Below are 15,709 nucleotides of genomic sequence, written 5' to 3' on the forward strand. Positions count from 1 at the left end.
AGTGTGTCTTAAAAGAGCTGAAAATAATAGTATTCTAGTGCCTAATACTTACAGGTACATCTTCAGAAGTGTATAAAAATGATCTCTAAAAGAAAAAAGATGTGCTTTGATGAAAATACAAGACAGAGCTATTCTTCTAAAATGTCTGTAATTAATCTTTGTGTAGTAACCCCTTTATCTTCATATGCAAGTACGAAGTTGAGCATAGAATTTTACCATCAGTATACTTTTCAAAAATCAATTACCAAAACTGTTTTCTATTTCTATAGCATTTTTAAAACAGAGGTTTTGGTTAAAAAGGGCAGACAACAAGACATATTGTGGGAAGGTATAGTGAGGGGAGGGCGTGCGAGCACGAGGGCGTGGGCCAGCGCAAGCGTTGAGAGATGGGGGGGAGGGGCAGCCCGAAAAAATCCGGGAAAAAAACAAAACAGACTAAAAGTAATTATCTATAAATAAATAGATTATTTAATTGAGAGAAGCGTTACTGAGCACCAAGGGAGAAGCCCTTTCCCCAATCACAAAGAACAGAGAGAATGACATAACAGTGACGTCACAGTGAACAGAGAGGGGGAGCTCGGAGAGACCCGGAATAAAAGGGTAGGTTAATCAGGGTAAGTAAACAGTAAGTAAATTAACAATATAGAGTATCTAAAAGTAGTTTAGATAAAAAGGTTTCTAAATATAATGGACAGGCAGCTGAGACCCATTGCATGCAATTCCTGCGCCACGTGGAAACTTCAGGGCGCTTCATGTGACCTGGAGGGCCACATGTGCAGGAAATGTCTCCAGTTGCTCGAGCTCAAGCTGAGGGTTTCTGAGCTTGAGGGGCAGCTGGAGTCACTGCAGAGCATAAGAGAGGCTGAAGGTTTCCTGGATCGTACGTTCCAGGAGGTGGTCACCCCACAGCCACAGGGAGTTCAGGACAGCAAGTGGGTGACCATCTGAAAGGGTAGGAAGAGGCAGGCCTGAAAGGGTGGTGGAAGCAGATTCAATCACGGCTTTCAAAAAGGAATTGGATAAATACTTGAAAGGAAAAAAATTGCAGGGCTACAGGGAAAGAGCAGGGGAATGGGACTAACTGGATTGCTCTTACAAAAAGCTGGCATAGGCTCAGTGGGCCAAATGGCCTCCTTCTGGTCTGTAACCATTCTATGAAAAGAAAACACACTCACCAATGGATCATTCAGATAAAACACTGCTCTACCTATACTTCACCCTCACAGAAAATAGAAGCCAGGTTCAGTTTTGATATTTATTTGTTTTTTAAATTCATCATTCCTAGATGAGAGTTTGACCATATGACTTGCAACACCATGAAATGCCCCCAAATAATCCAACAGCTAAATTTCCGCACTTGCTGCACTGCAGATGTTAAATCAACATCAGCCTTTCTTAATTGATGGGGTCATACTTACATTTTTGTACTTGTCGCCCACTTGTGCCTAAAAAACAAAAAAGAACCTTCAATAAAATGAAGACAATTTTATATAGAATGACAAGTCAAATGGTTTTAGAAATACACTGAATACTAACTTGCATACTTATCACTATTTTTAAAATTTCGTTCAACTCTGCTGTCTTCATTTTACTTGCATTACAATGGTCAGCAGCACCTGCTTTTGGTAGACACACAGCAAGACTGTTGGGGAAATGCATAAAAAACACACACAATTAAACCAGAATATACAGCTAACCGTAGCCCAACATTTCAAGTGCAAAATGATAATTCTGCTAAGCTATGTGCAATTACTGATAACATATTATAATAAATGACATTAAAATAAAGTCCTTGAACTGAACTGTGAATAAATTGTGCCTCATTACTCGTCAAAATTTATATTGTACATCACAAGTTAATCACACTTAGACACAGTTAAGTCAGTAATCATCCCCACCCCCCATTTTGAAGCACCATAGCAAATTTTAATACATTTTGGATACAGAAAACACACAATTACTCAAACAGAAGTTCCACCGAAAAGTCTGCATCTAAATACCACACACTTCCTATTTAATTTCTTTAAAACTTTTCTTGGAAAGGACAGTCTCAATGAGAAATCATAAAATACAGAAGTGTTGTCAGTGTTGTCATTTAGCCACATGTGGCAAATTGGGAATTCAAATGTGGCTAATTGTATTTTTGATTAGTAAATAAAAAATGAGTAATGGAAAGTCACTGGGCATGTCATCTCAATACTTACATTGGCACAGCACATGTACTTTAATCTTTTTGTGCATTTGTTGATAAAGTGGCAAGACAAAAAGCAGTGTTTTTTGATCGTTGTGTGTGCTTTACTTCCTTGGTTAATGCTGATTAGTTATCTGCTAAAATGGTTTGTAACACGAATGGAAACACCAGCAACACTGTATGAAAAGGGAAGCTGGTCAGCTCAACCAATCGGAAAAAACACTCCAGGCCAGCAGAAGAAATCAAGCCCAAACCAGTAACGAGCAGCTCCAACAGGACCAGTCATGGCAAAGGGCAAAGGGCAAGCAGCATCCAACCGTATTCTGGATGGGGAGCAGGGGCAGGTTTGGCGTGTCTCATTGTGTGAGTAAACATTCTCAGCAATCGCTCTGATAAAGCAAAGTACCGGACAGCAACTGCTGGACAAAAACCCAAAAGTTGCATTAAGATGTGTTGTGTCTGATAAATTCATGCCTGAGTTCCAAACTTTGGTGAAACTGAAAGACTGCAAAATTTTGCACTGAATGATGGTTGATGTTTGTTAAGCAAATATATACATACAGACATAGCTTAACATTTTTCAATAGCAGGATCAACTTTTTTAGCAATGTTATCACTGTTTAATTTTGGGAAGTCCCCATCCCTTACAATCAGGTGCCATAGTAAACGGAAGCAATGGTATGTCAACAGCAATGTTCTGGGATATGGGCTGACACCTATAGTTCCACACACCATTCAATTCCCAATGTCAGCCATACTGCTGCAAGGAAGTACAGAGAGTGGGAAAAGAGAGTCTTTTTCTTGCACGCTTCATGGCAAACCATTTCAGAGGGAAATTGGTGGAACGTTGGGTAGCCTCTCAGTAATGACCAGAAAGTTATGTCAGGGATCCAGAAAAGCATAAAATTTAAGCAATGTTACCATCAAGAGAATGTATTTTAAGATAAAAATCTGGGTTGTTGTAGTGCTGTATTAAATGCATGTTGAAATAAATAAGCTGGTAAGACCTATTCCAAAAATAACAGTTCTAGCATTGACTAGTAATAGATCAGGACACAGGAACCTGAAATAACTGGAGAAAGAAAAGATAGAGAAAGAAAAGAAAGAGGGACAGAGAGAAAAGAAAGAGGGACAGAGAGAAAGAGACTGACCGACTCCGGGACTTAGATCCAGCATTACAAACTGCACTTTTCTATCTCAATCCTTGACTAAATACTTATCACAGATCACACATCCCATGTTCCAAACAGGACTATTAGCCTAGAAATTAGGCTAGGCAGTGCCCGTTTATCAGGTGCTAAACGGCCTCCTAAGCCATCAACGTGGCAGGCAGGAAACACGCGCCATATTGGTAAATGCCAAAAAAAAAATATCAGCAAGCAGTGCACACACCTTAAAAGGTCATAGTATGAAACTAGATTTTTGTAGTAACCCAGATTATGATTTTATGACTGAGATGTAGTAAAACAATTTCTAAAAAAACTTCTTGATTGTTGTTGGGAGATAATTAGGTGTTAACAGCAGAAGAGATTTTTCAGGCAAGACGATAGAGGGAGAGAAGCACTATGCTTCTCAGGAGTCTAACATTCCTGAGGCTGCGGTAACTAATAGGACACCATGGAGATCATTGACTGCATGTCAAAAAGCCTTTGTTGTGGTCACTTAATTTTTTTTAATTTACAAAGCTCAAAAGTTTCTTAAAAAGTTTGTCTTAATATACAAAAATGACAAAATAGTGGCTCCACTGATACAAATTTAATTTAAATTTCATAGCTACATACCACCTAATGAAGTGCACTGATAAAAGAAGAAACAACCAGCAGATAATTCCAGGGTCCCTGCTCCGCCGACAGTAATGTTGGGCATCAGGACTCCCGGCCGCTACTGAGCCCTGTAGAGGTGAAACCAAGCCCCTACGAGAAGAGTAACTGACTCCAGGGTTCTTCAAAAAAATCAATATTAAATAAACTACTGAGCATCTGAAGAGTGCACAAGGAGGAAAAACTTCCTCTTACTCTTGTTTGAGATCTGTTGAAGCAACAAATAGAAAACCTTTAAGCTATCCACTGCACTTTCTATAGAAAATGGGCCGAGAATATACTCTACAGGGGTCTCGCTGTCTTGGTTCTTGCCAATCGCAAAATGATGTCCTCGCGGGGGTGTTTGCTAGTGATGTTGGGGAAGGTTTAAACTAAAGTGGCAGGGGGATGGGGGATGGGAACCTGAGCGGGGAGTCAGAAGGGAGTAAAGTTGAGAGCAGCAAGAGAGGGGAAGATCCAGGGGAAATTTATAATACAAATAGTACAAACAGTTGTTCAAGAACAAGTGAAAGGGAAAAGCGTAGAGCAGCAGAAAGAAAATGTACTTTATGCACTACAGATAAAGTGAAAACTAGAAGGCATAAAGGGATTAACCCAGCATCAAAGCTGAAGGTCAGGCTAGGGTGTGTGGCCCAACTAAGAGTTCTATATACAAATGCACGGAGTATAAGGAATAAATTAAATGAACTACAGGTTAAAATTCAAATTGAAGGGTATGACATGATGGCTATTACTGAGACATGGCTGCAGGATGGTCAGGATTGGGAACTAAATATACCGGGTTATAAGGTCTACAGGAGAGATAGGGAAAATGGAAGAGGGGGAGGAGTAGCCTTAGTGATTAGAGATGAAATCACTTCAATGATAAAGGAGGATATAACGAGGGGTAAGGAGCCAACAGAGACCTTATGGGTTGAATTGAAAAATAAGAAAGGATCTACGACTATGGTGGGAGTTGTGTATAGGACCTCTGGCAGCAGCTCTGAAGTGTTAGATTGTATAATTGCAGAGATTAGACAAGCGTGTAACAAAGGCATAGTGGTCTTAATGGGGGACTTTAACCTTCACATAGATTGGGAAAAGCAGACTAGCAACTGTCAGAAAGGTAGTGAATTTCTTGAGTGTGTCCGGGATAGTTTTCTACAGCAGTATGTCCTAGAGGCAACAAGGGGGCAAGCCATACTAGATTTAGTAATGAGTAATGAGCCAGATTTAGTTAACAGCTTAACTGTGCGTGAACATCTATCCAATAGTGATCATAACATGATCGAGTTCAATGTTGTGTTTGAAAGGGAAAAAAAAGTGAATCAGCTGCTAAGATTCTCAACTTGGGTAAGGCCGACTTCAATAGGATGAGAGAGAGACTGTCCACAGTAAACTGGGCAAATCTGTTAATGGGTAAAACGACTGATGATCAGAGGGAAATGTTTAAAGAAACATTTAACGTGCTACAAAATCGGTTTATACCCCTGAGGGGCAAGAACTCTACTTGCCAAAAAGAAAACAGCCATGGACAACTAAAGTGGTGAGGGACAGTATAAGACATAAGGAAAGGGCATACAAAAAGGCAAAAAATGGCAGAGATCCTGACGAATGGGAAAGATACAAAGATCAACAAAGGGTCACAAAACAAATAGTAAGAGCTACAAAGAGAGAGTATAAAAAGAAACTTGCAAAGGATATCAAAACCAATACGAAGAACTTTTATAGTTATATTAGGAAAAAGAGGGTGGTCAGGAGCAGTGTTGGCCCCTTAAAAACTGAAAGTGGTGATATTGTCATTGACAATGGGGAAATGGCGGACATGTTGAACAATTACTTTGCGACAGTATTTACAGTAGAAAAAGAGGATAGCATGCCGGAAATCCCAAGAAAACTAATATTGAATCGGGGACAGGGACTCAATAAAATTAACATAGGTGAAGCAACAGTAATGAAGAAAATAATAGCACTAAAGAGTGACAAATCCCCAGGACCAGATGGTTTCCATCCCAGGCTTTTAAAGGAAGTAGGTGAGCACATTGCAGATGTCCTAACTATAATCTTTCAAAGTTCTCTAGATTCAGGAACTGTCCCTCTAGATTGGAAAATTGCACGTCACTCTGCTTTTTAAGAAAGGAGAGAGGGGGAAACCGGGGAATTATAGACCAGTTAGCCTAACATCTGTTGTGGGGAAAATGCTGGAGTCTATAATTAAGGATAGGGTGACTGAACACCTCGAGGATTTTCAGTTAATCAGAGAGAGCCAGCATGGATTTGTGAAAGGTAGGTCGTGCCTGACAAACCTGATTGAATTTTTTTGAAGAGGTGACTAAAGTAGTGGACAGGAGAATGTCAATGGATGTTATTTATATGGATTTCCAGAAGGCATTTGATAAAGTCTCACATAAGAGACTGTTAGCTAAGATAGAAGCCCATGTAATCAAGGGAAAAGTACGGAATTGGTTAGGAAGTTGGCTGAGCGAAAGGCAACAGAGAGTAGGGTTAATGGGTAGGTACCCACATTGGCAGGATGTGACAAATGGAGTCCCGCAGGGATCTGTCTTGGGGCCTCAGCTATTTACAATATTTATTAACGACTTAGATGAAGGCATAGAAAGTCTCATATCTAAGTTTGCCCTAACCACCTTACCCACTGGATATGATGCAAACGGCAAAAATGCAGTACATCTCAGAAGAAAAAAATGTGAACTCAATATATTTAGCCTTCTGACATTTGTCAAAAACAATCATATACTGGAAAACCTCAGTTATTCAATCCTCCAATGACTACAAGTCAAACACTCTGTACAGCTGAAAATAAATGGCTCCTCTCCTGCAATCTGACTCCGATTACAATTGAAAAAAAACATTTTCAGCGCATTCCTTCTTTCTCATCACATGGTTTAGTTCAATGCTTCTCTACACACAGCTATGAATTTTAAACACTAGGGGGCCGAAATTCTGATGGACCCGCTCGGCTGGCACAAGTGCAGTGGAGCAGACCTCACAACCACCAAAGTGGAAGGCCGCAAACCCTGTCACGAATCCCAGGGATGGGGTCATTTACTTGGTCAGGGCTGGTCACTCTTGCCTTTAAGAACACATCAGTGATACCCACCCTGATCTACTGTTAGAAGGCTCTAATACAGGGCTGAAGAAATCTGGTAGCATAATTATCTTCAGTGAAGGGAGCCTTCAGTGCTGTAAATAAAGGCAATCAATCTACTTGGAATCCTTCTGCGGTCTTTCCAAGGGCCTCTACAGAATGCACACTGCCACTCAGCAGGCAAGAGTTCCAATTAGGTCTTACAAAGACACACTGAGCAGAATTCCCAAAGTAGCCCAGGAACTCCCCAGACGCACTCCCTTGACATAGGGAAGACCGTAAACCAAATTTGTTGGTACTTTGCATAGGCTGGAATCCCAGTGGAAGCAGGCGTGTGTCTGTTTCTCTCTTCCCCCTTCCACCCCCCAACCCGCCCTTTTTGAAGCATGATGGAGACTTGAGGTGGCAGATGAACAATCAAAAGCGAGCAAACACGTTTCTATTAGCCAGTCACTTACTCTCTAACATTTTGCTCAGCAATGACTGAAACACCTGCATAAAAGGTGAAAGAAACCAAAAGCACTGTACATCCCGCAAACTTGTGGGCTGAAGGTGTGGAAAAGGCTGCACAAAAGAAGCCTACCTAGAGAAACAGTATGAATTTTTAAGATGTCTTTTTTTATATGCAACTTTATATGTCGGTAATGTACGTATTCTATTCCGAACCGTGCAACCAAGAGGGCCTGCTGGGCACTTGGCTCCACAAAGCTCTCTCTCAGCTACGATCTCCCAGGAGTAAGTGGCCCCACGGGTTTCCCCATCAGAGGGCTGCCTGTTCTACCCTTGATCCCAAACAGGAGACATCAGAGCCTGGAAAATCCAATGCCCAACCATTCCTGACTGTCCGTTTGAGGTTATTGACTGGGATTGAGGGTTGAAAAGGTTGCCAAGTGGCATAGAATTCTATGGAGCTGGTCACTGCTGGGCACCCTAGCGGAGATACAGTGCTGTGGAGCCACTTCTCCAGTCTGTCCTCTAGGCATTTGATGGAGGTGCATGGTAAATGCAGAATCTGGTCTTCTACCAAACTTCGGGCAACTAGTTTGTGAAAATAAATACTAGCAATCTAGTTCAGAGAAAGCAGTTAAATGTACTCAAGTGTGTTAATAATAGGTTGAGTTTATGATTGAATGCTTTTGGATTTCTGTTGGTATTTTCTTTTTACATAGCATATGGTACATTTGCTATTGTTAAAAATAAGCAGTTGAAATTGCCTTATGTTGAGTCTTAACCAATAGTTAGTGAGTACCCCTGAAGCACAGCATGCACCATTTAATCATTAAACACTTCAAGTGAAAAGATTCAAAATCAGGATCTAGGCTACAGCCCTTAGAAATTTTATGACCTTTGATAAAAAAATGTTACTTTCCTGGCAACCACTATGGATTGAGCATCTCTTTGAGAAGAAATACATGGCCTGGAATTTCCTCAGAGCTGCTCCTGGTCTGACAATGTAACTTTGCTGGAAATGTGGCAGAAACCGCGTTTACATGCATAACCAGGGTTTCCGCTGCACTTTATACAATGAGTAAATGTATCATATGCCTCAAAGATAAAGGTAAATGAGGATATATACGTGCACGATTAAAGGGTAATACCTGAAAAAATAGCGAACTGCAGTAACTATTATGTACAATAATGTGCTCTATTAATGTACATTGGTCAATTGGATGCACTGTCAGTTCATAAATTCAAGACTGTGCTGTAAATCCTAGTCAATTTTGTGCTCAGTGAAAGATGTTAGTGTTGGAGAATAGAATCTTTTTTACCTACTCAGTGTTATGATCAATCATGCTCCTTCTCTGTCCTAATATGGTTTATCACACTGATGCAGTGGGGATGTTCCTCTGAAGTTAGGGATACTTTCTATACCAGCTATCCTTTTGCCCTCTATGAATAAGACAGTCAATTAATGTCAAATTAGTTTTTGCTGCAACTCATGTCCACAAGGAAATGGGTGTAGACTGCCCAAACCAATTTCAATTAGGATCCTTACGGCCCACAGAGGAGACATTAATTGCAACAGTTTACGTTGGATCACACTGTAAGTAGAACCTAAAACAAAGAAGCAAAAAGTAATTGCTTATCATAAAAACAATCAAATTTTAAACCACTCTGCAGATGGGTTCCTCCCACTGGTGTTTAGTCCCATTAGGACTAAACACCAGTGGTTTATCTGCAGCGGATTATTTCTGAAGACAGTACTTTTTGTTTTGAATTGAACAGATATTTTGCGTCTGTCTTCACTGCAAAGGATACAAATAACATGCCAGAAATAATTGTGAATCAAGAGGTGAAAGGGAGGGACAAACTTAAAACATTTACCATCACCAGGGAAAGGGTTCTGAAAAAAATATTAGAATTAAAAGCTGACACGTCCCCAGGTCCTGACGGACTTCATCCTAGGATCTTAAAAGAAGTGGCTGCAGAGATAGTAGATGCATTGGTATTAATTTTCCAAAATTCCGTAGATTCTGGAAGGGTCCCATCAGATTGGAAAATAGCGAATGTAACTCTTCTATTCAAGAAATGAGGGAGACAGAAAGCAGGAAACTATGGGCCAGTTAGCTGAACATCTGTCATAGGAAAAATGCTAGAATCTATTGCTAAGGAGGTTATAGCAGGGCACTTAGAAAATCTCAATGCAATCAGGCAGAGCCAAAACGGCTTTGTGAAAGGGAAATCGTGTTTGACTAATTTATTAGAGTTCTTTGCGGAAGTAACAAGCAACGTGGATAAAGAGGATCCTGTGGATGTGGTGTACTTAGATTTCCAGAAGGCTTTTGACAAGGTGCCACATGAAAGGCTACTACACAAAATAAGAGCTCAGGGTGTAGGGGGTAACATATTAGCATGGATAAAGGATTAGTTAGCTAACAGGAAACAGACAGTAGAGATAAATGGATCATTTTCAGGTTGGCAAGATGTAACGAGTGGACTGCCACAGGGATCAGTGCTTGGACCTCAACTATTTACAATCTGTATCAATGACTTGGATGAAGGGACTGAATATATGGTCGCTAAATTTGCTGATGACACAAAGGTAGGTAGGTAGGAAAGTAAATTGTGAAGAGGACATAAGGAGTCTGCAAAGGGATATATATAGGTTAAGTGAGTGGGCAAAAATTGGCAGATGGAGTATAATGTGGGAAAATGTGAACTTGTCCACTTTGGCAGGAGGAATAGAAAAGCAGTATATTATTTAAATGGAGAGAGATTGCAGAACTCTGGGGTACAGAGGGATCTGGGTGTCCTAGTACATGAATCATAAAAAGTTAGTATGCAGGTACAGCAAGTGATTAGGAAGGCAAATGGAATGTTGTCATTTATTGCAAGGGGAATGGAATATAAAAGTAGACATGGTTTGCTCCAGTTGTACAGGGCATTGGTGAGACCACATCTAGAATACTGTGTGCAGTTTTGCTCCCCTTATTTAAGAAAGGACATAATTGCTGTGGAGGCAGTTCAGAGAAGGAACACTCGACTGATTCCTGGGATGAGGGGGTTATCTTATGAGGAAAGGTTGGACAAGTTGAGCCTGTATACACTAGAGTTTAGAAGAATGAGAGGTGATCTTATTGAAACATATGAGATCCTGAGGGGACGAGAAGGGGTAGATGCTGAGAGGATGTTTCCCCTTGTGGGAGAGACTAGAACTAGGGGCCACAGTTTAAAAATAAGGGGTTTCCCATTTAAGACGGAGATGAGGAGAAATTTTTTCTCTCAGAGGGTCGCGAGTCTGTGGAACTCCCCCAGAGAGCGGTGGAGGCAGGGTCATTGAATATTTTTAAGGCCGAGTTAGATAGATTCTTGATTAACAAGGGAGTCAAAGGTTATAGTAGGTAGACAGGAAAGTAGGGTTGAGGTCACAATCAGATCAGCCATGATCTTATCAAATAGCAGAGCAGGCTCGAGGGGCCGAATGGCCTACTCCTGCTCTTAATTCGTGTGTTGGAAAACTTACAAACATATCACGTAGTGCATACGTGGGAATGTGCAACAATTGTAGCCGTTTAAACTGTTCAGCCTCGTACCACGTTTTACGACTGAATAACCATTATGTCTACAAAAACGGATTGTAAGAGCTCCTTCAAATATGTAAAAAGGAAGAGTGTAGCAAAAGTAAATGTTGGTCCCTTAGAGGCTGAGACAGGAGAAATTATAAATGGGGAAATCAGGAAATGGTAGATGCGTTAAACAAATATTTTGTATCTGTCTTCACAGTAGAAGACACAAAAAGCATACCAAAAATAATGGGGAACCAAGGGATAAATGACAGTGAGGAACTTAAAACAATTAATATCACTGGAGAAAAAGTACTGGACAAACTAATGGGACTAAAAGCCGACAAATCCCCTGGACCCGATTGCCTACATCCTAGGGTTCTAAAAGAGGTGACTGCAGAGATAGTGGATGCATTGGTTATGATCTTCCAAAATTCTCTAGATTCTGGAACAGTCCCAGTGAACTGGAAGATAGCAAATGTTACCCCGCTATTCAAGAAGGGAGGGAGAGAGAAAACAGGGAACTACAGGCCAGTTAGCCTGATATCGGTCATTGGGAAAATGCTGGAATCCATTATTAAGGAAGTGGTAACAGGGAACTTAGAAAATCATAATATGATTAGGCAGAGTCAACATGGTTTTATGAAAGGGAAATCATGTTTGACAAATTTCTTCGAGTTTTTTTTGAGGATGTAACTAGCAGGGTAGATCAAGGGGAATCAGTGGATGTATATTTGGATTTTCAAAAGGCATTCGATAATGTGCCACATAAACGGTTGGGGGTAATATATTTGAATGGATAGAGGATTGGTTAACGGACAGAAAACAGAGAGTAGGGATAAACGGGTTGGCAGGCTGTAACTAGTGGGGTGCCGCAAGGATCAGTGGTTGGGCCTCAGCTATTTACAATCTATATTAATGACTTAGATGAAGGGACAGAGTGTAATGTATCCAAGTTTGCTGATGATACAAAGCTAGGTGGAAAAGTAAGCTGTGAGGAGGACATAAAGAGTCTGCAAAGGGATATAGACAGATTAAGTGAGTGGGCAAAGAAGGTGGCACATGGAGTATAATGTGGGGAAATGTGAGGAAGAATAGAAAAACAGAATATTTTTTAAATGGTGAGAAAATATTAAATGTTGGTGTTGAGAGACTTGGATGTCCTCGTACAAGAAACACAAAAAGTTAGTATGCAGGTACAGCAGGCAATTAGGAAAGCAAATGGCATGTTGGCCTTTATTGCAAGGGGCTCGAGTACAAGAGTAAGGAAGTTTTATTACAGTTGTACAGGGCTTTGGTGAGACCTCACCTGGAGTACTGCGTACAGTTTTGGTTTCCTTATCTAAGGAAGGATATACTTGCCTTGGAGGCGGTACCACAAAGGTCCACTAGATTAATTCCTGGGTTGTCCTATGAGGAGAGGTTGATTAGAATGGGCCTATTCTCTCTGGAGTTTAGAAGAATGCGAGGCAATCTCAATGAAACATAAAAGATTATGAGGGGGCTTGACAAAGTAGATGCTAAGAGATTGCTTCCCCTAGAACTAGGGGGCATAGTCGCAGGATAAGGGGTCGGCCATTCAAGACTGAGATGAGGAGGAATTTCTTCACACAGAGGGTTGTGAATCTTTGGAATTCTCTACCCCAGAGGGCTGTGGATACTGAATTGTTGAATCTATTCAAGGCTAAGATGGATAGATTTTTGGATTCTAGGGGAATCAAGGGATATGGGGAGTGGGCGAGAAAGTGGAGTTGAGGTCGAAGATCAGCCATGATCTGATTGAATGGCGGACCTGGCTTGGGGGCCGTATGGCCAACTCGTGCTCCTATTTCTTATGTTCTTATTTCTTGGAAATTGCTACTGTAAGATTGTAGCAATGATATTTTGTCTGATATTTTCTAATCACTCTATAATCTACACACCAGCCATTCTCCCACCACAATGAACTGAATAAATGTTATTTGACTACACTGTAGTTTAGTAAATCTGTACTATAGAGGACTCAGCAGTCTTCTGCCATGGTCCCCATTACAATTTAGCATTTTTAGACAACTGCCTAGTCTCGCCACAGTCTAACAGCAGTTCTAGTAGCCAGATCTTGTCTTTTAAAATTCAGAGGATGCACCTTTTTCTATATTCTATATACTAAAGGGACCAACAATTATCCCACTTGCTGGATTTAACAGTTACATACTATTCTACTAAACTCTCCAAGCAACCAATATCTTTAGTCACAATGACAAAGTCAAATATATATATATATTCTGTAGTGTTGCCCACAGTGAGTCAGAGGATATGCTTCTTTTACAATAGGGATATTGCAGGCAAAGTATTACAGGAAATAAGTGCAATACTTACATGAAGTGCGTCCTATACACAAGATGTTTAATATATTATGTATATAAAAGATCCATAAGGATCAATTATTCTTTGTAGGAATGTCTTTAGATTTGATGCAAGATTCAATACACAAATTCTGGTTTCTAACAAAACAAACTCAGTTGGTTTCATCTCCTTGAAAAAAAATCTTTCTGTATTGATGCATTGTACCCTCAAGTAGGAAGCGAAACTGAGCTTTTTGTCTGATCATCAGAATTTAGAGGTTCTGCCGTTTCAAATTCCTGGTTTTGCCCTCTGAGGTTGACTTTGGTCAACTCCTTTGACATGGGAATTTCAGACCAACTCAAGAACACTTCATACACATATGCACAATTAAAGAAAGCTGATGGCAAAGATACAATGTTGAATCCAGAAAAATATGAATACTTTACATTATGGCAAACACGCAAGCCTATACAATGCAGCAAACAATTTCTTTCACATCGAAGAAACAAGGCTGGTTATTAAAATCAAAAAAAGCAACACATTCAAGCTTTGGGTCAAAATACACACTAAATGTAAAGAACCTGGCTTCAGTGATTTTGTGTTTTAATCAATAAAAAAAAAACATAGGGCAACACAGTCACACATAAAATCCTAAAAAGACAGTTGGTGTGTGGTACAAACAAATAAAAGAACAGGATTGTGAGGTTAGGAGAAGAATAAACCACCGAGCGAATCAGTTCTGTGTAACTCACTCGTCCTTCGAGCTGTATGTCCGACATCAGTCAGTGGTTTATTTAGTAAATCATTAAGTCCTGTTATGCATCTTTGATTTAAAAAGAATTTTATGTTACATCAAAAATCTGAAACTACTCCAGCCTTCAGTTTAAAAAAAAAGCTTTCTCCACAGTGTGCTTTCTACTGCAAAGTCATTTAAGTCACTGGCTGCAACTGGGGTATCAATATTAAAAGAGGGAAGGTAGGTTGAAACTCACTCACATAGAACAACATTGCAATAGGTAACCAGCTATCCTCTTGATCAGAGATAGGTTCGTGAATTAATAGTTGGAACATATACAGCAAATGTCTTGATTGTACAGTACAAGGCATTTTACTACTCTATTAATATTGTTTTATATAGCATTATTGCACATTTCAATTATGATAAACCAGTATCCATAAATACAAAAAAGTTACCATAGTAAGAGCAGGGAAATCCCAGTCTCAGTGTTTCTGAAGGTGAAAATATGGCAGTCCAAACTAAGATGGAGGTAACAGTAGAAACAAACTCTCTTCACTTGGCTTCTCTGCAGAGAAAAAATAAAATGATACATGTAAAAAAGTAATAGTTGTGCAAAAACTTATTTTTTTTCTTTAATTCCTCACTTTAACATTTACTTAATATAAAACAATATTTACCAGTAATTTCTACTTGGGCAAGTTCTTGTTCAAAAGTTTTTTTTAATAAATGTGGGTGGATGTATTAAGTGAAAAAGCAACATTGACCTTTCTGACCTAATAAAGAGCACTGTATGTAACCACTTTGATCCTAACCCACAAACCCATCAGCATCATCCATACATTATGGCTCTGCAGCATCAGATGTTCAACAGTTAATACATTTGACATTGAAGTATGTACCTATACACAAAATGAAAACCTGTGCATTTAATAGGCCAGTATTTTCCATGTCGAATTCTGAATTCATCCAAATACGAGGCAGCAACCCAATCAGAACTAATATCCCTTCAGCCAATGGAAATTAAAAATTAAACGCTGTTTGCTCTCATCATTAGAGACTGCTAGCCACACCAATACGAGATAACCTTTAAAAAATGTACTCCTGCACATTTCAGGAATTCTTTACTCCATATTATACACTCACCCCTATCACACTTCAGAAGACACACATCACATTTCAAAGTGTCAAAACTATTTTTTTTTAAAAGCAGTCATTTACTGCTGTTTCTTTGCCCCTGGTCTTGAGCTGTTGGATGTAGAGTGGCCTAATCAGTTGTCCGTAAACAGACAACTAAAAGGCCACTTTGAAAATACCACAGAAGCCGCAGTAGCACTGATTTCCCCACCCGCTGTTGGGAGATCAGTGCCCCCCTCCCCCGGGATTGCCGCCCCCATTGCGGTTTCACTTCTAATTTTGCTCAACAGAAGAACTATGAGATTCCACCAAAACACCACCCCCCCCCCACCGCCCGCATCCATCGTTAAGTGCTGGCAGCAGGCTGATCAAATTGAAATGAGACCCAATCATGAATATGGTTCAGGC

General features: G+C 40.1%; 1 protein-coding gene across 2 annotated transcripts in view; it reads right to left on the reverse strand.

The window, feature by feature from the left end:
- Positions 1-15,709, reverse strand: part of LOC137327911 (interleukin-15-like) — a 43,661-nt gene that overhangs the window by 10,658 nt on the left and 17,294 nt on the right. For both annotated transcript variants that reach the window (XM_067993844.1, XM_067993834.1), the window contains exons 2-5: positions 14,623-14,732; positions 1,537-1,642; positions 1,419-1,445; positions 53-85 (exon numbers count right to left, since the gene is read on the reverse strand). In XM_067993844.1, the coding sequence (XP_067849945.1) occupies positions 53-85; positions 1,419-1,445; positions 1,537-1,642; positions 14,623-14,732 (276 nt within the window). The remainder of the gene's footprint in view (positions 1-52; positions 86-1,418; positions 1,446-1,536; positions 1,643-14,622; positions 14,733-15,709) is intronic.

The sequence above is a fragment of the Heptranchias perlo genome, chromosome 1 (genome assembly GCF_035084215.1).
Source record: "Heptranchias perlo isolate sHepPer1 chromosome 1, sHepPer1.hap1, whole genome shotgun sequence".
Lineage (NCBI taxonomy): Eukaryota > Metazoa > Chordata > Chondrichthyes > Hexanchiformes > Hexanchidae > Heptranchias > Heptranchias perlo.